We start from the raw sequence: 25,943 nt of genomic DNA, 5'->3' as shown, positions 1-25,943 counted from the left end.
ATCATAGTTAGCAAACGACTGAGGGCCTCAGCACATTGCTTCCTACTATTTTTCGTTTCTTTTCCGAAGACTCTTGTTTATTGTTGTTGGTTTGCCCCACAAACATCCACTCTCCCTTTCCCCTCTACCCCAATTTCATGCGTCTGCTCGAGCTTTTTTGTGTTTGTTTGTATCGGTGCGTGCACGTTTGCCTTCCTTGTCGACGATGCTCCGCCGCACTCTCCGCTGTCTCACCGCGCATAGTGACCACAGCGGGCCGTTGAACCCTCACCAAGTGCTCGGCGTTTCCCCGGGAACGCCCTTCGAGGAGGTTCGACATCGCTTCTATGAACTCACTAAGAGGTACCATCCAGATGTGGAGAACGGTGACCCCGTCAAGTTCCGAGAGATCAACGCCGCCTACCGCCTGCTGCGCGCGCAATACCGCGAGTCGTCTATCGGAGGAAGCGCTGCCGATGAGGCGCGACGCACGCCTTCCTCGCGATCCCGCCAAAGGGAGAAACGAGAGACCCCTACCGGCGGCGCCTTCTGGGCGGAACGAAACGAGCAGGTGCGCAAGGCGAATGAGCAACGGGAGCGGGAGCGCTGGGCCGCCGAGGAGCGCGACCGTCGTCAGACGAGAGAACATCGTAGTTTTCTTCGCGAGCTGCTCGTGTTTCTCAACGGATCGGAGATCGCCATCTCGATTGGGACGGTGGTGCTCGTTCTTCTGTACAGCGTTGAGCGCTATCACACGGTGAACCGCATGCTCGCCGAGAAGCGACGGCGGCTTAAGAACATGGACGAGGGCCTGCCCCCTCCAATGCCCCTGGAGGTGGATAGGACGTTGATTGACAAGTACAATGCACTGCCGGAGGCTAGAGAGCAGCAGATTGATGCGCTGCGCATTCGCGAGGAGTCCTCCTACCGCCGTGCTACGCAACGGAAGTTTGAGGACTTTCGGGAGTTCATGTTCGTGTACGACCCAGAGGCGATTGCATCGCGCAAGGTAGCCTCGACACGCTTCAGCCACCAATACATGAGGGAGGAGGAGATCCCAAAGCGGTGCCCAATCTTGCGCGAGTTCAACTCGGAGAGCCGCACGCATCATTACGGTGCCATCCAGAAGGAGCTGGAGCAGGCTATTCGAGAGACGCCGTGGTCAGCGCCGGATGCCGGCTACGCCGGCGCACTCGTGGCCAAGGGACTGAACAGCATCGCGATGAACAGCCCTAACACCACCAAGTGGACGTTCATCGAGTACACAGACATGGACAACGGCTCGAAGAACGCAAGAACAATATGCCTGGCTGCGCTGCGCAACCTGCGTTTTGGGCAGACAGGCATGTGCCAGCGCGTCGCCGTCACCGGCAAGTCCAAGCTCCAGCCGATGCTCGTGGCTCAGCGGGAGAAGGATTTGAAGGAAGGGATTTTGAAGAAGCGCGCCATTGTCACAGGTGGTGAACTGCCGGTGAAGGACCTGTCAGCACCGCTCGAATCCATGAAGCTGTAAGGCGTGTTCACCCTTCGCACACAGCAGCTGATGTGCTCTTGTTTTATCTCCACGTGTGCCGTGTGCTACTACGGCGTGCGCGCCTGTGGGTGTTTGTTCTCTCTGTGCCGCCCAGCCCACGAGGTGTGCAGATATCCCTCTGCACACACATGGCGTCGCCTCTTCTCTCTCTCTCAAGGAAACACACGTGCGCGTATTGTGTGTGTGGGAGCCGTAATGAAAGACCAATGCGAAGGCGGTGCTGTTTCAATGATGGATATGGGCATGCTGGTAGTGTTGCGGGTTGCTTCGGTTACGCGTTCGAGAACTCTTACATCCATCTGCTTCGTTGACCTTTTCGACTTCCCCTGCTGCCCTTCTCTTCTCCCAGTCTGCCCAGTGCGTGGTGGTTGCCGGGGTGGTTGGGTGGGTTGGGGGGCGCCCGCTGTAAACCCCCCCCCCAAAAAAAAAGAAGTAAAGAGGCGCTGAGGTACACTCGTTTCTGGCTGTTACACGGAGCAGATTGTGCCTGTGCGGTGAGGACAGCACACTAGACGCGCCTTGTTTTTTGTGAGAGAGGCAGATGAGACATGACTCATGTCGGAGTGTCGCTGATCCGTCTCTCTGACTGCGCCTCTGCCTCAGGCTGTGCAGATTTCGTCGTGAGTGTGCATGACGATGCAACTGCCATCCTTACCCTCTGCTGCCGTATGTGTCTATTCGGGAATCGCTTCTCCCATCCCCGCAGCGACATGCGAAAACGTTGTCTTCGCTCTTCTTTTGCTCTCTCCCTCTCTCCGTATGCGCGTCTCTCTCATCTTCACACGGTTGTTGCATGCGGCTGTTTTTTTGTTCTTCTTTGGTGCCATAGTCGTGGGCGTTCCGTGTGTTGCGTTCCTACCTACCCGTCGGTATCCGCTCGGCGATGGGAAAACTGTTCAGCGATTGATGTGGACCGCGACTTTTTCGCCACTGTCGTCATGCGCAGAACGTTGCGCTTCCGCGGAAGTGTTGCATAAGTGTGTGTGCTTGCAGTGGTCGTGTGTGGCCACGTGACTGTGTGGGACTGCATCTGCATGATTTCATCTTGTTAGCGTCAAGAAACATCGCTGATTGTTCTTTGGATTTAAACGCAAGCCGTAAGCAGTATGATCGCAGAACGCACAAAAAGTGTGCACCCATCCAAGCTAATTTGCCTGCTGAGTTGTGTCTCGTGTTGGGAGAGAAGGAAAGCTGGAGAGGTGCGCGTGTGGCAGCCAGGAAGAAAACGGCGAAACGACTGTCTCGGTGGAAGTGCTAAAGAGGCGATGAGCTGCGTATGTTGCCGGACGTGCGAAGCGCGGGCTGTCAGAGGATGTCGTCATTTCAGTTTCCACCGAAAAAGAAAGCAAAGCAAACGCCACCGATTGCACGTTGCATGCAAATGTGAGCCGAAAGAGGTACGGATAGGGGATGAGGAGGGGGCGCACCATCAAATGTGTGCGTTGCCGTTGGAAAGGGGGCGTCTTGATGAGAGTGCAGGTGAATGCGTTTGATCGTGAGAGCCGGTACTGAAGGATGATCCACGTTGAACACAAATTCGACACTGAGTCGGAGCAATATCCATGACGCACCGTGTCCTGACCGTGGAAGCGGCCCTCTGTGTTGCCTCTGCCCCCTCCCTCTCTCGCGGATGGGGCGGACGCGCGCAGGGGGCTCACTGACAGTAGGCTGAGTGGATGGTGGAGGCAAATTCTGCTCGACGCGAGAATGCATGTGAGGTGCTGACTCATCTGCTTTATTTTTGCGCGTGTCTGGGCGCATGAGTAGTAGTCGAGTAGACGATGGCCGCCTTATCTCTCTCTCTCTCTCTTTGGCGCTGCTTCTCGGTTTGGCCTCTGGGAGACGGTATGGAGAGTTCAGGCGGCGTAGAGCAAACTCACATTACTACAATGATTGCAGCTTTCTATGTGCGCTTGCACTGCCGCTGGTGCGTGGTTGGACGTGCCTCGTGTCTCGTGTTCAGCCTCTGGCTTACGCGGTTCTGAAGGATGATCCACGTTTAACACAAATTCGACACTGAGTCGGAGCAATATCCATGACGCACCGTGTCCTGACCGTGGAAGCGGCCCTCTGTGTTGCCTCTGCCCCCTCCCTCTCTCGCGGATGGGGCGGACGCGCGCAGGGGGTACACTGATGGAGCCGCGTATGCATAGAGCTGGAGGTTGACGAGGCGGGTTTTTAGGGGGAGGAGGGGGAGGGGGTAGCAGGCACGAGGCAAGTGTTCCCCACAAGTAGAGATGGCCTCACACGAACGGTGCTAGAGGCCGTAGAGAGTGCCGTACATGACGGGCCCCGCTGATACTGCTTAGGCTCACCGACTCCGGCTTTCTCTTTTGACGTCCTTGAGGTGAGACACGACTCATGTCGAAGACGCTCTTGTCGCTTCCCACTGCTGTCTCATTTTATCATCAGCTGTCCACTTCGGGTTAGTATACTTGAGCAAGATTTTGCTAGCAATGAGGAAGGAGACACTCGATTTGCAGAGGAAAGTACAGTGTACTCCTCTCTGCCGTTGCGTGGTGTGCTACGGGCATGTATTTCGCCTCCTGTGAGGTGTTCTGCCATTCACGATGGCGCTGCCAGTGGAGCTTCCCGTGAGGTGTGTGTGTGTTTGTGTGTGGCCGATTGCCGCGCAGGCGAACTAGCACAACGATTTTACGACCCTCGTTTGAAAGGAGGAAAAAAAGGTAGCGCGAAACGGGATCCTCATGCGGAGGCGCACAAAGACAGCCTACACCGTGGATGCCACCGGCACTACAACAGTGCCTTTCTAGCAGTCGACGAAGCTCCAGAAAGGGAACCCGTCCACGACAACGGCAACAGAAAGCGAGTATATCTCTGCATATTGCCTTACCGTACTCTCAGCGAGCACACTTTGTCTCTCCCTCCTACTCCTCCGCGTACTCACACCTTCACCTCGGCGTATATCTCCATATTTGTGTGTGTGCGTGTGGGTTTGTGTTCCTTTGCATTCACGATTGACCCATGAAAACCAGATCTCTGTGCTGCGCTGCACCCGATACCCTTTTTCTTGCTCATCTCACTCTCTCCTTGTCCTTTGTTCCTCTGACGTGTACATCATATCCAGTGCGCACATACCTCTTTGATTTTTTTCCTGTGCCTTTCTCCTCACACACACACGCGCGCGCGAACTGAAAATCAGACTGAAAGGATTTTTGCTCTTCGCACTTCTTCTTCTGTTCTCGTTATCTGCTGCTTCTCACATCTCTCCGTCTCTCTCTCTAGTTTATAAATATATATATATATATTCTAGTATTCCTCCAAAAACAGACGCAGAAGGGAAAAAACAGCATGCCGTACGTCGCGTCTATTGACCAGGGCACCACCTCTAGTCGGTGCATCATCTTCGACGAAAAATTCACCGTCCTCTCAGCCCACCAGCTCTTCCATAAACAGATCACGCCGCGTCCTGGGTGGCTGGAGCACGATCCGGAAGAGATTTACAGCAACTGTTGCCTCTGCCTTGCAGAGGCGCTGAAGAAGCTGCGCTCAAAAGACCCCAAGTTCGACAAAGTGTCCGCGATAGGTATCACGAACCAGCGTGAGACAGGTGTCGCCTGGGACCGCAAGACCGGGAAGCCGCTGTGCAACGCCATTGTGTGGAGCGACGCCCGTACCTATGAATTGAGCAACCGCATCGCAAAGGAATGTGGTGGCGGCGACAGCAACTTTGCCGCCAGTATTACTGGCTTGCCCGTAAGCACCTACTTCACCGCCTTCAAGTTCCGCTGGATGCTGGAAAATGTCCCAGCCGTCGCCGCCGCGCGCAAGAGCGGCTCGCTACTCCTCGGCACTATCGAGACGTGGCTGCTGTGGAAGCTGAGCGAGGGCAAGGTGTTTGTGACGGATGTGTCAAACGCCAGCCGCACCTTCCTAATGAACCTGAGGACGCAACAGTGGTGCGACAAGCTCTGCCAGGAGCTCGACATTCCACGCGCGACACTGCCGGAGATTCGCAGCAACAGCGAGCACTACTGCAATGTCTCGGCCAACGATCACGGCATCCGCGATGCTCTCGGCATGCCGACGCCCGTGACGGGCTGCATTGGTGACCAGCAGAGTGCCCTGTTCGGTCACATAGGCCTGAACAAGGGTGATGCCAAGAACACCTACGGCACGGGCTGCTTTGTGCTCATGAACGTGGGCACGGAGCCGCAGTTCTCGAAGCACGGTCTGCTCGGCACCATTGCGTACAAACTGGGTACCGAGCCGACCAAATTTGCCCTGGAGGGCTCCATTGCGGGCGCTGGCGCCACAGTGGAATGGATGCGGTCCAACCTTGGCTTCTTCGACCACCCCATGGAGATGGAGAGCATCGCCCGCAAAGTGGGCAGCACAGACGGAGTCGTGTTTGTGCCTGCCTTCGGCGGTCTTCTCGCCCCGTACTGGGACCCGACGGCTCGTGGCACCCTTGTGGGCATGACGTACAAAACGAATAAGTCGCACATAATCCGCGCCGCCCTCGAGGCCATCTCCATGCAGGTGAGCGCAGTGATGCTTGCTATGAAAGAGGATAGCGGCGTTGAGATCAACTGCCTGCGCGTCGACGGTGGGCTCACGCGTAGTCGCCTGCTCATGGAGATGCAGGCCGACATCCTGGGTGTGAACCTTTACGTGCCGCATCTCACCGAGACGACCGCCCTTGGCGCAGCCCTTTGCGCTGGCCTGGCCGTCGGCGTCTGGAAGTCTATCGAGGAGGTACAGAAGACGGCCAAGGAGCACCTTAGCGGTGAGACTGTGACCCCCATCACGGCAGATGAACAAGTGCGCAAGGCTCGCCTGGAGGCCTGGAACGCCGCCGTGAAGCTGTCGCAATGGGCGAAGCTGTAAGCAAGCAGAGAGCCAAAGAGTAGGTTCTTTAGTGACTTCTCTTGTCCTCCACCTCCATGACTTTCCACGCTTACCTTTCATGTTTGCTCGGTCTACTCTCAATACTGTGCAGTCGCGAATACGATAGCAGCAGGAACGAAAGCACGCCCCGAAAGGATACAGCGTCAGAGGAGGAAAAGTGTGTTCATTTTTTTACATTTCCTTTGGCGCGTGTGCGTGGGTCTGTGCATGAATGCGCTTTACTGTTCTTGTTTCCGTGCTCTCTGCCTTTTGGTTTCCCTTGTGGCTGCTCTGTTCTCTCGTTCTCCCGTCCCTAGCGCTTTGTCTGTTTCGTGTTCACCGAAAAAGGGATGACGGCTTCTCCACGCCGACGACGACTACAGCGGGCGAAAGCGCTTCCCCTCCTCCGCCTTTGTTTTTGTGTCTACTCTTCCTTGTTGCTTATCGATGCTTTCTTCCTCTCTTTTTTTTTTCGCTCCCCCCTTCACTCACCCTTGTTCTACTGCTCTGGGTCCTTTTGCATGGCTGTCGTACTCGAATTTCACGGGCTGATGCGTGTGTTTGTGTGTGTGCCTGTATCTGCGTGCGTCAGCAGGCAGCGTCTCGGGCCCTTCTCCAAACGGGTGAGGACTGTGCGCAGCTATTCGGTCATCGACCCGTACTTGGAGACTTACACATGCGAGAAGTCCCCTCCGCCGAAAAAAGAAAATCAGCGAAGAAGAGTCTTAATTTGCCGCGTTCTCAAGCCTGAAGTTGAGGTGGAAAGGGTGAGAGGTTATTCATGTGCGTGCCTGTGTAGACTTGCTTGATGAGCGCCTCGTATTTTTTTCCTTGAGGCGTTATCCCTGTGAGCGCCACGGCAGCGAGGCACACTCCGTGGCCGTTTATCGCTCCATGCGCGAACTCTTCTGCTTTTGCGCGCGCGCACAAATGTAAACCGAGGGCCCTGCCTCGCCCAGCGGCACAGCTTCCTGTACGCGAAAGCTTCTCTCCGATGACTCACGTGCTCCTTTCTCCGGCAACCGCACCCCCCCTCCCCCCCCATCTGGCTGGTCGGAGTGCGAATCCGAGACAATGCATAATCACGAAATGAGAGAAAGAGGCACTATGGACGGTTCGCACCGACGGCGGAGAGACGGATCAGGTGCCTCCTCGGACGGGGGCAGGAAAGGGTCGGGCAGCCCGAACGGCTCGCAGAGAAACATGGAGTGGGAGACGGCGAAGGTAACCTTTGCAGCGCTGGCGTCGGCGATTCAGTGACGACGCCGTTCTTCTTCCAGACTCGGGCAACACCGCAGACGCTAGGGTAACTCCTCGCAGCGGTGGCCACGCATCCACGGCGCGGCTTTTAAACGCTCGTTGACCCCGTTGGACGCGTCTGAGGTGGACCGTGAGCGGGGCAGGGCCGGTGAAGGTGTTGGCGCATATCGGGTATTGCGCATTTTTTCACATAACTGCACCGCAAAAGAGGCGCCCATTAGGAGAGCGAGCAAGTGGGTGATGGTTCCCGCGCGTGACCACGAGCGGCAGTGGGGGTAGCGCATACATGGAAAGTGGCCCAGCCCCCCCCCCCGGGCCACGCCGCTACCCACGGTCTGTCTGCCGGAGCCTACGCCGCACTCACCCACCTCGAAAAGCAGGTTTGCAGGCGCTTGGCGTCCCCTATTGCGGAGAACTGAACCGCAGCGCCACGTTGAGGTGGCCTGCTTCGCTACGGATGCGCCTTGTTGGAGGCCACATGCGTAAACCTGCACCCGCACACGCGCGCGTTGCCCAATGCACGAGGCCAGTGCGCTCAGCATCATCAAAGTGGAAAGAGTAATCTGGCTGCTAGTCGAAACGAGGAGGCGCACGCCTGTAGTCGAGCGGGCTGCGTCATGCTCGTTTTGCTGAGTTTTGTTCTCGTTCCTCTGGTGGTTCTGTATGCGCGTTTGTCAAAGTCACGTAAAGGCAAGAACGGGATAGAAGTGCCAGAGAGCAGCGATCATCTGTGACGACGGAGGCGAGATTTTCGATGGGAGATGCAGCAAAGATGACGGTGGCGGTGCGCCCGCTCCCCCTCCCTCTTCCTACCCTTTTTTTGCTTGCTGCTCTCGCTCTCTTCCTATGCTTCTCCGTGCCCCGTGCCCTTCTCCCTCCACTTCCACCGTGCGGCACTTGGTTCGTTTTTTTTTTCATGTTTAACTCCCTCTCTTTTGCTTTTTCCTGGAAGCTCTCCTCGTTTTTTTTTGTGCGCATGCGCGCGTGTGTGTTTGCTCCACCTTTGGCGGGCAAAAAGGCCACGCAGCAAACATAAGCAGCGCCACTGACAGCACACGGAGCCATAGGTGCTACACCGCACCCGCCGATGTCCATCGTGAGCGAATCAAAAAAACGGAAAGCAAACACCCACACCCACCCACACACACACACACACACACGCGTGCTCACTCTCCTTGGCTGCCATGGATGGAGCTGCTGACTCATATTTTGCTGCCTCCCGTTCTCTAGTTGTCTTCGTCTTTGGGTTCAGCCCTGCGCCCGATTCCGATGCGTCTGGCAGCCTCTCCGGTTTCTCTCCCACCTTCATATGTCGCGGTGTGTATTCGATGGGTGCCGATGCCCCAAAGCGCCGGAAAACGTTTTTCTTTTCCTCGCTTCGCTTGCTGCTCGGCTGCCACTTCTTCCTCGTCCTCCATTCATCTACGAATCGCTTCGCTTGGTGTGATGTACGCGCCTCTGAGATTTTTTTCTCACTTTCGCTTTGCCCTTGTCGCGGCTGGACCGAGGAGCACGATCCCACCTCACCTCATCGTGGGGGGGGGGTGCCACAATGGCACCTTTCACCTTTTTTATCGTTGTTCTCTGTTGCGCGAAACCGATGACGACACTCAGCACAATGACGGGGCACCGAAAGAAGCGAGTCTGGCGAGATGCGGAAGACAGTTGAGTGTGTGCATTCTCTTCTTGGTTCTGTTGAGGCGACTTCTGTGGGCTGCGTCCGCTGAGCTAGAACGAAAAAATGCGGCAAGCATGTGATGTAGCCCTCACGGAGACGAGGAGAACGGAAACGAGAACCGGAGCAGAGCCAGTGGTTTCTCCTCAATCACATACTGTGCACCATGCTACCTCGACCACACTCCCGCATCGACTGACTTCCCCCTTCCCCCACGCGCGAGCGACGCGCGCGGCGAATGGAGATGAGGAGTGTCCACTGCGGGCGAACTTCAGAGAAACGGATGCTCCTGCGGCTCCCCAGACCTTCTTATCCCTTCCTATTCTATCTCTTGTCAGCCTGAAGGGCGACCTTAATGGAGGCCATATCGACTGGCGGATGGGAAAGTGGCAACAACAAAACTTCCAGCGAGCACGTGCTTGAAATGCGAGTGAAAACGCCCGCCGCTCTGTGCTGTGACGTTCTCTCCCTTTCTGTCCTCAAGGCCGCAAGGGCCGCTCTACTTTCCCTCTCTTTTTTTTTTGTTCAATCTGTGCTGGTCCTGCCCACCGCACCGCACTCCGCACGCCCTGTGTTGGAGGCGGGCCTCTAACCTATGGCTTCGTGAGTGTATTTCCCCAGAAAACGAAGAAAGGGTGCTACAGGTTTATATGCACGTGTGCGTTACGCCAAAACATCCGGGGTATCTCCACGGGCATCCACTTGAGGCGGCATCTCCCAGCTGGGGTGGATGCGGTGGGCGCCCCTCCCCCAGCCCTGAAAAATCGCTTGCCCCCCCCCCCTCCATCCCCCGCACAAACTCTCACTACACTTTTATCTCCCTTTCACCATTTCCGCGGAGGTGCCTCTCCGCAGCGACGCAAAAATATTCTCTTTTTTTTTCACGCTCATTTCGTTTCATGTGCAATTACCTCGCATTCTTTCTTTTGTTATTTCGGGTGCCGTCGTGCACTACCCCCACCCGTCACCTCTTTCCTCTGTCTGTCTTGTTTTCTTGGAAATATGATTCATGCTTGATTGCGAAAGGGCAAAAAAAACAACTAATGGAAGTGGAGGAGGACAGAGAGGCACTCTGTGAGTAGGCTGATGAGGTGAACACATCTGTTTTTGTTGCAGCTGGTGCTTTTTTTTTACGCGCATGCATTTGTATGCTTGTATGTTTGGTTTTGTTCATGGGCGAAACGGCAGTTTGATGGAGAGCGAAAGAGAGTGATTGATGGCGGGGGTAGGGACGTGCATGCTCGTGGACGTTCTGTGCTGTGTTGTTGTACGTCCAGAATAATGTATTACCTCTTTTTTGTTGTTTTGCCCCGCCGCTTTTGTATCCTCGAGTGCTTTCGAGCAGCGGTGGAGTTTTTGCCTCCCTTCTTCCAAAAAGCCCAGTCGGATAGGCTGCCTAATAAAGGACAACAAAAGCGCCACTTGACCTTCCACATATTATCCTCTCTCCCCTACCCTTCCCTTGTCCAGTACCACCACCTCTCCGCCACCTTTCTCTCTCTCTGCTTCGACTTCTTCTTTGTATCGCTTTCCTTCTCGCTTGAAGTGTATGTCACTCCCACGAGATGGTGCTGGTGTGTCATAATGAGCGACACAGGGCGAGAAATATCGTTCCAAAGACGTGGAAGGGTATGTGTCTGTGCTTGTGCGTCTTAGCCGGTGACCGTGCCAAATCTGGCGGACGCGCATATATACAGGACCCATAGGTACCAGAGGATGAGGGTTGGAGAGAGGGTAGAGAGGTGAAAGGCGGTTAATTCGTGCCTTGCTCAAAGACAAGATGGAGATGGAGCAAAATCTCCCTACGCGAGCGATTTGGCAACGCTGGCGGGAAGGACAAGGCTTCTGTGGAGCAGCAGAGCGAATGCACGCGCGTCTGCGGCTCGCGCCAGCTGCTCTGAGGGAAAGCTCCTTCATCTCCTTCGATCGAGCGCGAAGAAGCTCCGCCTGCGCCAAGGTGGGGAACGGGTCTCGAGCGTGCGAGCCAAAGTTGCTTTCCACGGTGGAAATGCCACGCCCGGGCAAGCGCGCCGTGACCGGGCGTTGATGTGGCCTCAACTCTGGCGTCTGCAGGAGCGTGCTTCACTATTATGTGGGCGGATTTACTCACAGCATTGCCCCCACTGCTGTCTTCGCTTCACTTTCCTTTGACTTTTTTTTGGGAGCGTCATCTCTGCTCAGGTGTTTTCGTGTGTGTGTGTGCTGCTTCCCGTTTCGCCCGCACCATACAGACGGTGAACGGCAACGAAAAGGCACACCATCGCAGGCGGAAGGTAGGTGAAGAACAACTGCGAACAGTATTCATCACGCGCACTGCACTCGCCTGCGCATGTTTGCGTGTACAGCAACCGAAGCCAACGGCCGCAACAGAAGACAACGAAGAGAAGGAAGCTGGACTGCTAGAACGAGCGATCACGACAAAAAAAAAGGAAACCGCCGTTATCCATTCACTTACGCGTTTCTTTCTCCACCTCGCTTCTCCCTACTTTTCCTCTCCCCCCCACCGATAACGCCCACCGACACAACTCGCGCACGATCCTACGTGTGCTAAAAGAAGACAACCTCTTCTTATTCTCTGCGTGATTCACCCCTCGCCACTCGTGAGCCACCGACGCTCTTGCTTTGTGGCCCTCCCCCACGGCACTCGAACATCGCTTTGATCTTCGGCACTGCTTAGCAGAGGTATACTAAAAAAGAAGACGCACGCGCTGAAACGACGAGAGAGGCCGTGGCGGCGTGCGTCCTGCGAGCTCGGAACTTCTCAGAGGCTGGCGCAGGGCCTTCGTGATCCGTCTTGTGGACATGACATACGAGGGCACTGCTAGTTGTTCGTTTGGGTGTGAACGAAGGGTACGACTTCAGCTACGACAAGTGAGTAGGCACAAGTTGCTGGCACGCGATCTCGGCGCACCAGCGAAGGTATAATGCACTTTTCGGCTGCCGAGACTGCCGTTGAGCCGCCTGTGCAGCGGCAGCGTTTCGAGGATGAGTCCGTGGAGGAGAAATCGTTGAAGGAGCGTCTGCGGAACTCGTGGCCGCAATTGAACATCACTGATGACGATGGGAAAGGCCCGTCGGTGTCGGCAAACGCTCTGTGGTCGATGCTGTTTGACCACGACCGCGCGCACGAGCATTGCCAAACAGAGCGGTGGACGTTGCGCAGCCGCTTCGGTGCGCACAATCGCTTTGCTCTCTGTGTCACCTTCCACTCCGTGGCCGTCGTCAGTGATGTTGACCCGCCAAAGGAAGACTCTCTGCTGACGCACGCGTGCGTGGTGAACTGGTCCATCACGGACCACGAGCAGAAAAAATACTACCGCTTCTGCGCCGCGGATGACCGTGCACCAGCGCTCTTCTCGATGATGGTTGCCAAGAAGACGATACAAAATCAGCCTGCGATGCTTCAGGCGATGCTGGAGCAGTTCAATAAGGAGCGCCTGGTGCTGCCAGATCAGCTGCTGGACGAGGCTGCTTCGACACGTTTGACGGAGCTCGACGTCCAGTTCGGCAAGAACACACTGAAAGCAGCCGCGCCCGCCGTGAATCGAGTGCATCAACTGCTGGTCCCGAGATACACCCTCCACCTCGAAGGGGTAAGCAGCGAGCACGAGGAGAGCGACTTGTCGAAGGAGGTGCGCGCCGTCGTGGATCTGACGTTCATGCCTCGCAGTATTCCGCCAGCTCTCGGTGGCACGCGTGGCATCGTCTCCACCGGCAACTGGGAGGACGACGAGTTCTCCTACTGTCTTCACCACACTCGACTGCTCGGTGGCTCGCTGCGGGTGACACGCGCCTCCGACAATCTCGAGCTGGCGCGTGAATTGGAGGTAAATCGTGGCAGCGTTTGGGTGGAGCACAGCTTCGGTGGCGTGGTGCCTCGCAGCGTGGAAGAGGCGCGCTTCGTGCGGGACCTCCGCTGCCGCCGTATTGCTGAGGAGACGGAGCACATGGTGCACGACCACTGCCTCATTCGCCTATACGACAAGATGGCGCAGTGTTTCAGCATTACTCGTGTTATGTCAGCGGAGACTGGTGCCGTCAAGAGGTGCGACGCCACCGTGCATTCTGCGGCGAGCAAGGAGGCCTTCCAGCACAGCAGCGGCGTCATCATGAACGACGAGACAGACGAGTCGTATATGAGCAGCGAAACGGGAGTCGTGTACCCGACGCGGTGGCGTGTCGAGTGTCCGACGAGCGACGGCTGTCGGGTCGTGCTACGCCTAGCGGCAACGCTGCCGAATCAGGAGATGATCACGTGCCTTGCCCAGCCCAGCGAGTGGGAGGGTACCGTGACTGTGGCAGGCAAGCTGATCATGGCCGACGGCAGCGTCACGGAGGTGAGGGGGGACGGCTTCGTGACGAGCCGCGGACGCGGCAAGCTATACATGGCAAGAGATCTGTTCGGCATGCTGCATGGCCTGGGCTCTGCCGCGATGAAACGGGCAGAGGTGGCGGCGGCGGCGTCGTGGGAGGCAATCGCTGAAGGACCCGGCTTGGTTGCGCTAGCTGGACTGAAGGTGGCCCTGAAGACGCAGCAGTTCGACTTGACACCCTCTCAACAGGTGGTGCTGGCGGCGCTCTTGGGCACGTACGGCTACATTTATCATCACCCTCAGGAGGAGGAGGAGGTGAAGAAGGCGTTGCAGTGGTGCTACAACCGATGGATGACTTTTTACGGCGCTAGCGCGATCAACTACCGGACCCTGACCCTTCGCGCTTTTATGATGCAGGAGCTTTGTGATGTGACTCACGCTAAGTGCGCCGCGTGGATCCAGAAGCGGGCCCAGGCCTTGGATATCGCGGTGCCGGTGTCGTACCTGTTCAACTCCGACGTGGCCGACAGCTGCGTCTTCTCGCTGCCGGCGCGTTGTCTACTGCTGCAACCGCCCTCCATGCTGGAGGTGTCACAGATTAAGGCGCTCATGGCCGGCACCTGGATCATGGACCCGGAGGAGACGGAAGGCAGCATGAACGCCGTGTTGCTAGAGCAGGGCGTCAACGTGTTGCTGCGCAGCGTGAACAGCAAGACGGTGCCGACCTGGGTTGTCCACGTGAACTGCGACAACAAGATTGTGATTGATGAGGTGACCATGCTCGAGCGGCGGCGCTTCGTCATCGCGCTCGACGGGACGGAGTGGACGTGGGAGAGTGTCTCGCGCGGCTGGGTGAAGTCACGCTCGTGCATCTTGTCAGGAGGGCGCGAGCTGTATGTGGAGACGGAGGTGCAAGAGGGAATCGAGCGCGTCTGGTACCAGTTCCAGGACGGTGATAAGACGATGGTGCAGAACATCTTCTACTTTACGAACCCGACGACGTCGAAGCCTGTGGCTTCGTGCAAGCGACATTTTAAGATACAGCTCCCCCCTGGGTCTCCAACATCGGCCAAGAAGTAGATCACTGTGCGTGTATGTGTGTGTGTGTGCTTTGGGGAGGACGAAGTGAAGGAGCGGCCCCGGCCACAGCGCTTCTCTGCGGGTGGTGGTTCTCCGTCATTGCCCGCGTCGCCCCAAGCAGTGGCTACGCTTTTTTTTTTGGAATAAGGTGTACATGCCACTACCCCCACGCCACTCACGCGTTGCTGCAAAGCGGCCTTGGCGTCGATTGATGATGCGTCCTGGCAGCGATCACTTTTCCGAAGTAGCGGTTCGACATTGTGTGAGAGGGGGTGCAAAAATGTCTCGCACATCGCCTTTCTTATCTCTTCCATGTTGTGCAGAAGACATTGAGCATTGCTGCATGTGATTACGGTGTGCTGCTGATGACCTGCGGGAAGGTGCGCCACTGCACGTGAGACTCCTTCCGCCCCTTGCCCTTCGCCCAACGGAGGTGCGCGTGTGTGACACACAGAGAAGAAAACTCGGGAGACAGACAACGCAGGCGTCTGCCGTGGAGACGGCGGAGGAGGAGGAGTCGGGGGCGGGAGGGTGGATTCCATCTTGCGAGTGAAACGAGGCGAAAAGAGCGAGAAAGAAAACAAAAACGAAAGAGGCAAACGAAAGGCCCACGCACACGCACATGCATCCTGAAACGAAAACGGAGGGCACATCGAGCATGCACGCGACAAGAGGCAAGCAGGCGCATGCGCTCCACTGGCGTTCTGCCTTGTTTTCCCACTCGATAACACAGCACCACTCCGTTGATCATGAGGGCTCTTTCTGAGCGACTGCCTGTTGCCGTCTACAACGAAGTCTGAAATTTCAAGAGGAAAGGGCAGAGCACGTGTTTTGCTTTTCCAAGTGATACCTCACTCTGGATTAGCTGGCTCCTGTGGAGCAAGCACGCAACACAACCAGTTTCTATGCAGACACAGGGCTGCTCCTAGGCTGATGACCTTCTTTCATCGTCTCCGGATATGTGTATCTTTATCTGCCTCCTCCTGTTTTCGGCTTTGCTTGATTGGTGCGTCTCTTGTTGAGTATGTCACCGTGAAGCCTTTTCTTACAGTTTCTTTCGTTGAGTCTTGTTCCTCTCCACCCTTAGCACAGCGCGCACTAAACACGCGCACGCACAACTGTCAAACTCTCTCCCCCGAACATACCGACATTCTGGCTTTTACGCTCAGCGTCGGTATCAACTTGCTTACAGACAAGTGGCCCGCACTTGCCCTGGCCGTTTTGGTTTTTGTAGTCGCCGGCTTGTTTCCCGTCGGAAGAAAGAAGAAAACGGAGTTCCCGTGCTAGCCTGTGATCGTACCGCCACCTGTCCGCTCTATCCGACGATCCTCCAGCTGCATCTGCACACGGATACCGCGCATCTTCCTGCTTTCTACTTGTCTTCTTCACGCCAGGTTTCTCTGCAGAGCCCGCACAACGTTCGCTGAGCTGTTCCTATTTCGGCGCACTCGGCTGCACTGTCACGTCGTACAGTGTGCTGGGTGCTTCTACGCCTTTTCCCGCCGGCGTTCTATTCCAGTTTTCGTTTTCATCTCGTCCCCGCCTGTCAGACCCTCTCTACGACATCTTCTCGGTAGTTGGAGCTGGCCGTCAAGTCACTGGGGGGGGGGGTGTCAGCGACAGCGCCGGAGGAGAAAGACGTGCGCAGAACGCACGTGCTGTTTTTGTCACGCGAGCGCCAGCCGTTCCCCCTTTTTTTTTTCTTGTCTCTCGCCCGTGTCAAGTGTGCGCCAAGGACACGCATCACCTATAAATTCCCGCCTGCATCCACGAACGCATAGCTGCAAACCCCCGAAACACAGCGCACGGCAAAATGGAGGCCGAGAGCAAAGTGTTGATCGACCAGAAGTATCTGGACAAGCAAAGCCGGACCATCGGCACCTATGGCCTCGAGACCATGGCAAAGCTGATCGCCTTCAAGGTTATCATTGTCGGCTGCGGTGGCGTCGGGATCGAGATCGCGAAGAACCTGGCACTCGCTGGCATTCACACCATCCGCTTCTATGACCCTCGGAAGCCGACGGCTCAGGACATGGGCGTGAATTTTGCCGTCACGCCGCAGTCCATGGCATCGGGCAAGACGATGGCGGAGCTGTCTGCCGCCTATATTTCTGAGCTGAACCCAAACACGCGCGTTCGAGTGCTTGCAGAGCTGACGACGGCCACCGTCTCGGACAACGTCGCCCTCATCTTCACGGCCGCCGCGCCGGATCTCAGCCTGACGACGCTGAGCGAATGGAACGCTTTCTGCCACAATCACACGCCGGCCATCTCATTCGTGTTGGCACTTCAAACGGGCACGATGGGTTCCGTGTTCGCGGACCACGGCCCTTCCTTCGTCGTCAAGGACGCCGACGGGCGACCCATGCTACAGAAGCTGATCACGGAAGTCGTGACACTGCGTGACAAGACGGGCGAGATGTACACGCGCATCCGCTACGAGACACCAGAGGGGCAGACACCCGGGGCCTTGCGCGACTATACGCAGATCAAGCTGAGCGAGGTACAGGGACTCCTGAAACCGGACGGCACCTCCGTGAATGGTCAGGTGTATGACGGCGTCGTCTGCCCCTCCGACCCGCGCGATACGGTGCGTGTGTACCCGGCGTTCGAGACGCAGGGGTACAGCCCGTATGAGACAGGCGGCTTTCTTCACGAGTTGAAGGAGGTGAGGGTGCTCTCCTTTCGGCCCCTCAGTGAGGCGCTGGCGGCGCCAGGCGCTTTCGTCCCAGTGAGCCCGATGATGGACAACTCCGAGGAGTCAGTGACCCATGTGACGCTGCATGCGCTGCTGCGTTACGCCGACGCGCACTCGGGAAAGCTGCCTGAGCTGCACAACGCAGCGCAGGCCGCTGAGGTAGTTGAGCTGGCCAAGAAGGTGCTGGAGGAGAATAAGGCGATGCCGGCGCCGCCGGAGCAGCGCACCACCGGCAAGCCCGGCAATGCGGAGTTCCCGTACAAGGTGCCGCCGCCGCCACCGCCGGCGCCGTTGGTCCTCGAAAACCTGGATGAAAAGGCGGTGATGGCGGAAGCGCTCCTCGCCCGTGCTGAGCTGCAACCCCTCGCCTCCTTCTTTGGTGCTGTCGTAGCGCAGGAGATTGTGAAGATTACTGGCAAGTACTCGCCGATTCACCAGTGGTTCCACCTCTCCTGCGCAGCCGTGCGGCCCGAACGAGCCGACCACAGCAGTGAAGAATTCCGCCCGATGAACTCGCGCTACGATCACATCATCTCCATCTTTGGCAAGGGCTTCCAGAAGCTGCTGCAGAACCTGCGCCTCTTCATGGTTGGGTGCGGGGCACTCGGCTGCGAGAACGTCAAGAACTTCGCACTGTGTGGCATCACCTGCGGCACCGGCGGCTCCCTCGTCGTGACCGACAACGACCGCATCGAGGTATCAAACCTCAGCCGGCAGTTTCTCTTCCGCGAGGAGAACGTCGGGCAGCCCAAGTCGGCGGCTGCGGCTGCCCGCATGCGGCAGATGAATCCCGATGCGAACGTGGACGCTCGCCAAGACTTCATTGGCACGACCACCGAGCACCTCTACCCCGACACTTTCTGGCAGTCGCTGAACGTTGTCGTCAACGCGCTGGACAACATAGAGGCCCGCCTCTATGTCGACCAGCAGTGCGTCCGCTTTCAGAAGGTGCTTGTCGAGGCAGGCACAATGGGCACCGGCGGCAACGTCGACATTATCGTTCCCGGCAGGACGTCGTCGTACGCCGACGGCGGCGCGGCGGATCAGACGGGCGGCATTCCCATGTGCACGCTGCGCAACTTTCCGTACATCTACGACCACTGCATAGAGTGGGCCCGCGCGCAGTTCGACGATATGTTCGTGTCCCCAATGCAAACGGCGCAGCAGATCATCGAAGACCCTGCCGCCTTCACCCAGCGCATCCACCACGAGGTTTCTAGTGGTTCAAGCGCTGGCGAGCGGCGTAGCCTCATTGACAAGAACGTGGGCCCGCTCAAGTTGCTGAAGCGGACGCTGACGATTCTTGCCGATGGGCCGACGATGGACAGGTGTGTCGCGCTTGGCTGGGAACAGCTCTTCAAGATGTTCCGTGACCGCATTCTAGATCTTCAGGCGGCCTTCCCGCGCGGCGCCAAAAAGAAAAACGGCGAGGATTTCTGGTCGGGACATCGCAAGTATCCAACAGCGCTCCAGGTGACGGCCGCCGACATTACGACGAATCCAGACGCAAAGAACTTCCTGGTGGCGGCGATCAACCTGTATGCGTGCATGTTCGGGGTGCACCCGCCCAAGCATGAGGCGCGCTTCAACGATGAGAAGAACCGCTGGATGCAGGAGTACCGTACGGACGCGTGGATTCAGGCAGAGGTGAGCAAGCTGTCGACGCCGGCGTACGTGGCTGGCTTCGTCGACAACCTCGACGACGACTTAGCAGCCAATGCGCAGGAGGGCAAGCAAGTTACCATGGAGGAGTCCGAGGCCGAGCTGCAAGGGCTGCTGGCGGATGTTGCCGCTCTGGCAACCAAATGCAAGGGCAGCAGGGCGGCAGCGCTGGAGTTCGAGAAGGACGACGATGATAACTTCCAAATCGACTTTGTCGCTGCGGCGAGCAACCTTCGCGCTGAGAATTACGGAATTCCGACGCAGGATCGGATGAAAGTGAAGCTTGTCGCCGGCAAGATCATTCCTGCCATCGCGACAACAACGTCTGCCGTGACGGGCCTGGGGCTTATCGAGCTCTTCAAGGTCTTGCAGAATAAGGACGTCTCGGTGCTGCGTAATGGTATGCTGGACGTGGGCACGAACAACTACGTTCTCTTTGAGCGCGATCTGCCCATCAAGAACTTCACCAAAGTGGTGGCCACCTACATCCCGGAGCAGGACTACACGTACAAAAAGAAGGTCATTCGCGTGCCGGAGGGGTTCACGAAGTACGACATGATTCGCATCCCTGTCACGCCGGCGACCACGGTGAAGGCGTTTGCGGCGGCGCTCGAGGCTGTGCTAAACAAGACCCTCCCCGATGGTGTCGACCAGGCGTACGAGGTGGACGGGCTCGGTGTCGGCAAAGGCATGCTGTGGAACGGCCGCTCAAGCCACGCAAACACGAATGCGTCGCTCATGAAGGTAATTGAGCAGCAAAAGGCAAGTGAGGCAGGCGGCACGCTACCGGCTCCGTTTTGGCAGAACCGCTTCCAGTTCTGTGACGTGTCCGCGACGGTTTCTATCGACGACGGCGATGACACTGTGGACGAGGTAGATGTGGAGACGGCTACCGTGTGCCTTGAAATTCAGCAGTAGCCGAATCCGAAGCTGCTGACTGCAAGACCCCCCCCCGGCGTGCGAGGGGGGAAGGGATAAGGAGAACGGGCTCTTGGCGCACTGAAGTGTGACCTCTGTAGGCGTTCACCCGTTCCGCACAGATCACATATCGCACAAGGGCTGCTGAGCTTTCTCCAGTGAGCAACGTTCTCGCGGGCGCATGTGCCCAGAAGGATTTCAATCGTATTTGTGGATTATCGACGCGGAGCACGAATCGCGGGCTTTGTCTCCTCGTGTGGAAGGAGGGAAAGATGCACGCTTAGGCAGTGGTGTGCTCTTCGCCGCTGTTACTGCTTCCCTTTGCTTGTTTTGGCACCAGCGCCGGTTGAGCTTCTGCACCAGTACGTGTGTGTGTGTGTGTGCGGGCGTTTACTTACTTTTTCTTCGCTATCCTTGGGTGCATCGCCGCCCTTGATGGCACCGACCACCTCAGTGTGTGATATCCAGGGGCCTAGTGTCCACATTCTTTGTAGGGGAAGCCAAAAGCCTGCAGCTTCCACTCGGGTACGGCTGTCGGACTCTCGGCGTCGGCGAACGGGTCTGGACGGGCGCGGTGCCGAAGAGACGTGCGGTCATGATCACGTTTGGACCAGCCCACTCGGCATTTGTGTCGACAACGCAACAGAGACACGCTTCCGCCTACAAGTGTTCTTCCGTTGCTGCGCTGCGGCGATGATGAGCGGAATCCTGGACCGAGCCTGCGCGGTGCGCAGTGGAGTGGCAATAACCTGCAAGATGCCAGACACTGTTTGGGTGTACCGGTGCTCTTGACATAGTCGCAGCGCCGCAGAGGTAGGGGAAGGGTGGCTGTTTTGCATATATTCACTGAAGTGCTCATTGTAGAGTGACTCGTTGAAGAAAAGGACAAATTCAAAGTCTTTCGAAGAGCCGCATGTATATGTGTACGTAGCGCGCATCTGTGGCGATGTAGCCATCCTGATTGGCTAGCCGCCATTCGATGGTAAGAGCAGCGGCGGCGAGGGCTTCATCCCCTACAAGTGCGGCAAGAAACGAAGAAAAACAGCGCGAAGACACGAGAGGAAAGGTGAAGAGCTGGTGTTGTGTCCCAGACAGTGGATACCCCTAAATGCTTCCTCTCTGCTCAGTCGAGCGAGAGAGGCCGTGGCGCCTCTTGATGCATGGCGTGTGTTGCTGGTTGCCGTGTGGCGTTCTGCCCACGGGCGGTCTGCACTTTCTTCCATTCTCTCACTGGCTCTCCAAGAGCCTGCCGCTTGAGCCAGTCTCGCCTTGTGGGAGGGGAGCTGTTTGCTTGCAACGCGTGGCACCGCGGAGCTGTCCATTCGCTGTGTATTCGGACTCGCCATTCCTCTGCTTGTTACATCGTCTGCCCTTTCCCGACGTTGACATCGATATCTACATGCGCATGCACACAGACACACGCGCACACACACATACACACACACACACACATCCTAAAGCTACTGCTTCTTGCATGAAGAGAGTGTGGTGCCCTCTCTTCGACTGCGGCTGTCTTTCTACTCCGTGCGTGTATGTGGTGTGCTTTCTTTTCTCTGTTTTCTGCCGTGCTAGCTACGCTGTCTAGCACGTCTTAGCGTGTGCTTGTGCGAGTGCGTGTGTGTCGTTGCTGTATGCATGGCTGGGTGCAACGTCGCCGGCTGATGCTGCCGTTTTTATTAGCCGTTGCCAGAGCGCAAAGGTCGAGCACACCAGCGTCGATGTTTGCCCACGCTTCACAGGCGAAGCTGTGAACAACGTGCGCAGGGGCTTTCAGTGCTGCGTAGCGTTAGCAAGGCAACATGCCTGAATCTGCAAAGCCCCCGCGTCACTTGGAGGAAGTATTCCTCTTCATCTTGTCACTGTCGGCGCGTGGAACGGCGAACCGCAGTGTTTACGATCCTTTGTGAACTTCCTTCCGCGCGTTTCATGATCAGACCAACGAGGCGGCTCTCTGTTCCCAAGCACTCATAACCGCTGATGTCGAAGCTGCTCATACAATCCGCACGACAATCACGTCAACGCCTGGGAGCCCACAGCGAGGTGCTGTCGCGGCGTCACATGGCCGCGTCGTGCTCGGAGTTGCAGGAACCCACATGATTAACGAGAGCGCGTCCTGCGCCAGTGCGCAGGTGGCCGGCCAAGAGGCTCGAGCCAAGCCCCCCCCCCCTCCCTTCCCCGCCAGCTCTGCCTTCTGCTCCCCATTCCCGCTTGCTGGGGGAGCAGACGCCCACGCACCACGGCATTGGAAGCCGGCGCTTCTCTGTCGGAAGCATGGAGATGTCAGACGTGTAGCAGCCGGATGGCCTGGTCGCGCATCCGGTGGACCTCGAAGCGGTGTGACTGACCTTGAGCCGAGTAAGATAGAGATTGAAAGATTGGCCGCGCGCGAGCCGACTTGCTGAGCGGGCCGAGGAACGTCACAGGAATGAACTCCTTTCCTTCGCTGTGATGTGACGTGAGCGAGAAACAGAGCACGGATGAAATGATGCACAACTTGCCTTTGAACAAAGAAGCTGCAACAGACGCCATCCTGTGAGGTAAGAGTCATGGAAGCAGTGTAACGGCCGGCAAACCTCGCGCGCTGCCATGGCCAAACATGTCGGCAACGGCCCGCTTGTGCGGCGCCGCGTCTCTTATAGCTGGGTGTCGTGTTTGTCCCTGTAAGACCGTTGTTGGCTTCCACGATATTGTGCAATATGAGCAGGCACGTGCACGGCTCTGGTTGCCGTTCGTATGTAGCGTTTCGTTGAGTTGTGGCCCCTCCTCTCCGACCCTTTTTTTCAATCGGCACTGTCCAACTACCACCCCACCACCACCACCACCCACCGACCACCACTCTCTCTTACTCATTATCACCGCACCCCACTTCTTCATCCGCGCTCGCGCGCCGCAATGCAGAGAGATCCGACGAACACATCGACGGTGACGCAAAGTACAAAAATCAAAATCAAAAAAAAATGAGCGTGCCCCTTCTTAGACGGCGCTGCATCAACACAAGGAAACACACGAGTAGGTCAATCTGTCCTCTCACCTGTACACAACGAATTGCAACCCGTTGATAGACTTGCTGCTTTGGGCGTGGTGGCCGCTCGCACGCCTGCTGGGCGCGTCTTTTTTTTTCCTCTTGGCGAGCCCCACGCACAGCCTCGTCTGGGCATTTTTCCGCTTCGCATCTATTCAGGTGTGCGGGGCCTGCCGGCCCCTCCCGCTGCTTTTCCTTTTCGTACGCTGTTCTAGCGAGTGACGCTGCACCTTCTCTCCTTCCTTACTGTTCCTTCTTAGTTGTTGCTGTCTGTGACTCTCGCCACCATCGCTCTACCGCCTCGCCACCAGAGGGTACCACATATAGACGTCATAATGGTCGCTTCTATCACATTTCGACTAAAGTCCAGCAACCATGTCGGCACCATCGACATGGAAGGCAGCGTCATGTCGTGTCGTGATGCGCAGCAAGCGATTGCAGCAAAGCTGTGCGCGCCGCCGGAAGAGATCAATGTGTTTCTTGCAGGCAGCACGGCGCTGTTGCACCCAGAAGAGGATCTGCCGGCGTATGCGGTGGTGGATGTAGTGAGGCAAACACACAGTGGCAAGCCGCTGTTTCTGACACGTCCCAGGCTTCCGCCGCTGTCTTCCTCTCTAGATAGCATCCCTACCTCCTCTGGATTTGGAGGCCCAGCCGGTTTTGGTGACGGGCATGCGCTGACGGAAGAAGAGCGACTCGCGCAGCTGCAGGCGGAGGCTGCCCTCGACACGGGCATTGACGAAGTGAGTAGTCGCTTTCGTCGAGGCGGGCGCGGTGGGCGTGGGGGCATGGGCGGTGGCCGTGGCGGCATGGGCGGAGGCGGCGGGAGCGACCTCTTCTTGGGCGGTGGCCGAGGCCGCGGTGACGCGATGCGCGCCAACATGGAGGATAACTTTCGACCTCCGCCAAAGGGGTACATCTGCCACAACTGCGGCAAGGGCGGCCACCTGATTCAGCACTGCCCGTCGGCAAAAGGTGGAAAGGCGATGAAGGTGCTTTCGTTTCCGGTGGGGATCCCTGAGAGCATGCTGGTAGAGTGCACTATGGACGACCCAGCACCCAAGTTCATCACGCGCGACCACCGCCTGGTGAAGCGCCGCGTAGACCCCTCGGTGTTCACCGCCATTTCCGTCGCCGGCATCGGCGGCGCCGTCTCCGGCGATACCGTGCGCGACGACGATCTGCATGAGATGGCTCTCAGTCGAGAGAATGCTACGGAGCCTGCGAAGGTAAACAGTGCTTCGGCCACCACTGCGGAAGCATCGTCGCCAACAAAGCCCACGGATGTGGCGCTAAGCTGCGTCGTGCACAACGGCGTCGCCCGCGAGGCGATGAAGCTGCCGTGCTGTGGCCGCCTCATGTGCCAGGGCTGCTTTACCAAGATGGCCGAGGAGGCGTTGGACGAGACACGTAGCCTGGACGACGAGGACGACGGCGGCGTAGTCTGTCCTGGCTGCAAGGAGCCGCTCATCATGGATGAGGTGGTGCCGGCAACGGAGGAGCGAGAGAGGATCAAGCAGCTTCTGCGCGAGCGCAAGCGTGAACGTGACGCGCAATGAAGTTCGGTGTGTTGCTTTTCCCTTTCTCTGTTTGGCTGCGGCCCTCCTCTGGCGGCGTCGCTTCCCTTGATGGGGCTGCCACATGTTGGCAACTCGTGATCGAGCGCCTGTTGTTGTCGTCCCTTTGTGCTTTCCTCGTCTATCCGTGCCCATCATTTGACAGGTGGAGAGAACAAGAAAGACCCGCCAAGCCACGTGTACTAATACCCGCTCCCCCCTAAACTCGACGAACAGCAGCGACGAAGGCAATAACAAAACGCGAATGTGAGCTGGCGCGTTGACGATGCGCTTCCAACACTTTATCACACGCACCAAAGCCCAGCATCCGTGCACGTCTTGGGATCGGATCTTTTTTTTTCTCTTCAACCAAAAAGGGAGCCTGGTCGAGAACACAACTGAAGAGAACGGCTCACGTGCGCCTGCGGGGCGGTCACCTTACCGCGAACGCATCCCTGCAGCTGCGAGTTGCTGACGGTTTCACAGGGGCTGGCGCGGACGACTCTATCGTTTCTTCGGTCTCGGTGCAGTGATCGTGCCTCCTCGACCTGGTTCTTGGCCCGCTCTCGTAGAGTGTTGAACTTCATACCCTTCATTCTCTGCGTTTCCCTATTTTTTTTTCCGCAGGTGTCACACGCAACCACAGCTCCTCCACCCGCCCACCACCACCACTTCCTCCTCCTCGGATACCCTTACAGGCCTTAGAACACCCTTCGTAGTGCTTTCTTTTGTTTAGTTTTGTCTCTCGCGTCGTTGCGCGCATTCGCTGCTCGCGCGCGCGTGTGCCAATCGCATTGGTGAGGTACCCTCTGAAAGGAAGGAAACCTCTTCGTTGTGGTTCTAGTAGTGGGCATTGTAGAAGGAGCTTTAGGCTCGGGAGAACAACTCCCCGCCCTCTGCACCTGCTCTTTTCTCTTGTGTGCGAGCGTGAGTCTTTGTGCGTGGGAAGGGTGCAGGCACGATCGCCTGTGTGCGCCGTCCATCCCATATCTCTGAGACGCGCTCGGTAGCCACTAAACACAGCCGGAGAAGCACAGATAGACACACACAGACACACACACAGTCTCACCTCTTTCCCTTTGTGTGTTCGTTTTCGAATTTGTGCCTATCGCTTCACTAGGGAACAGATAAGCGGAAGAGGTGATGTTTAGCCGTGAACCTTGAACTGCTGGCACTATCCTCTCCGTTGCGCGTTCGCTCTATCTATTTCTCTGTAGCTCACCGTGTAGGAGCACTGCGCCTTCTTTTTCAAGTAGTGGCCGTTATATACGTTTACGATTTGCGTGTGCTACTCTTCTCCATCGCATCCACTTGAGGTTGTGGAGGGTGTATGCGTGGGCATGTATGCGTATGTGTGTTAGCCTCTCCTTGTCTCCCCCTCTTTTGTTCGTATCA

General features: G+C 57.2%; 5 protein-coding genes and 3 non-coding genes across 8 annotated transcripts; all 8 read left to right on the top strand.

Moving 5' to 3' along the window:
- Nucleotides 1–205: 205 nt before the first annotated feature.
- Nucleotides 206–1,492, top strand: LINJ_35_3140 (conserved hypothetical protein; the record flags this gene model as incomplete). Its single annotated transcript, XM_001469082.1, has 1 exon — nucleotides 206–1,492. The coding sequence occupies one exon, from the start codon at nucleotides 206–208 to the stop codon at nucleotides 1,490–1,492; it is 1,287 nt and encodes a 428-aa protein (XP_001469119.1).
- A 1,051-nt stretch (nucleotides 1,493–2,543) lies between these two features.
- On the top strand, nucleotides 2,544–2,626 carry LINJ_35_snoRNA3. Its single transcript, XR_001203196.1, has one exon. It is a non-coding gene (small nucleolar RNA).
- A 392-nt stretch (nucleotides 2,627–3,018) lies between these two features.
- On the top strand, nucleotides 3,019–3,089 carry LINJ_35_snoRNA2. The gene has a single exon (XR_001203195.1). It is a non-coding gene (small nucleolar RNA).
- Nucleotides 3,090–3,503: 414 nt separating this feature from the next.
- On the top strand, nucleotides 3,504–3,573 carry LINJ_35_snoRNA1. The gene has a single exon (XR_001203194.1). It is a non-coding gene (small nucleolar RNA).
- A 1,252-nt stretch (nucleotides 3,574–4,825) lies between these two features.
- On the top strand, nucleotides 4,826–6,364 carry LINJ_35_3130 (putative glycerol kinase, glycosomal; the record flags this gene model as incomplete). Its single annotated transcript, XM_001469081.1, has 1 exon — nucleotides 4,826–6,364. The coding sequence occupies one exon, from the start codon at nucleotides 4,826–4,828 to the stop codon at nucleotides 6,362–6,364; it is 1,539 nt and encodes a 512-aa protein (XP_001469118.1).
- A 5,859-nt stretch (nucleotides 6,365–12,223) lies between these two features.
- Nucleotides 12,224–14,692, top strand: LINJ_35_3120 (conserved hypothetical protein; the record flags this gene model as incomplete). The annotated part of the gene is made up of 1 exon (XM_001469077.1): nucleotides 12,224–14,692. The coding sequence occupies one exon, from the start codon at nucleotides 12,224–12,226 to the stop codon at nucleotides 14,690–14,692; it is 2,469 nt and encodes an 822-aa protein (XP_001469114.1).
- Nucleotides 14,693–16,505: 1,813 nt separating this feature from the next.
- Nucleotides 16,506–19,970, top strand: LINJ_35_3110 (putative ubiquitin-activating enzyme e1; the record flags this gene model as incomplete). The annotated part of the gene is made up of 1 exon (XM_001469076.1): nucleotides 16,506–19,970. The coding sequence occupies one exon, from the start codon at nucleotides 16,506–16,508 to the stop codon at nucleotides 19,968–19,970; it is 3,465 nt and encodes a 1,154-aa protein (XP_001469113.1).
- A 3,357-nt stretch (nucleotides 19,971–23,327) lies between these two features.
- LINJ_35_3100 (conserved hypothetical protein) lies at nucleotides 23,328–24,551 on the top strand (the record flags this gene model as incomplete). The annotated part of the gene is made up of 1 exon (XM_001469075.1): nucleotides 23,328–24,551. The coding sequence occupies one exon, from the start codon at nucleotides 23,328–23,330 to the stop codon at nucleotides 24,549–24,551; it is 1,224 nt and encodes a 407-aa protein (XP_001469112.1).
- Nucleotides 24,552–25,943: the final 1,392 nt, after the last annotated feature.

Source organism: Leishmania infantum, chromosome 35 (genome assembly GCF_000002875.2).
Source record: "Leishmania infantum JPCM5 genome chromosome 35".
NCBI lineage: Eukaryota > Euglenozoa > Kinetoplastea > Trypanosomatida > Trypanosomatidae > Leishmania > Leishmania infantum.
Note: the sequence above shows the minus strand (reverse complement) of the source record. Positions and strands in the feature narration are given on the sequence as shown.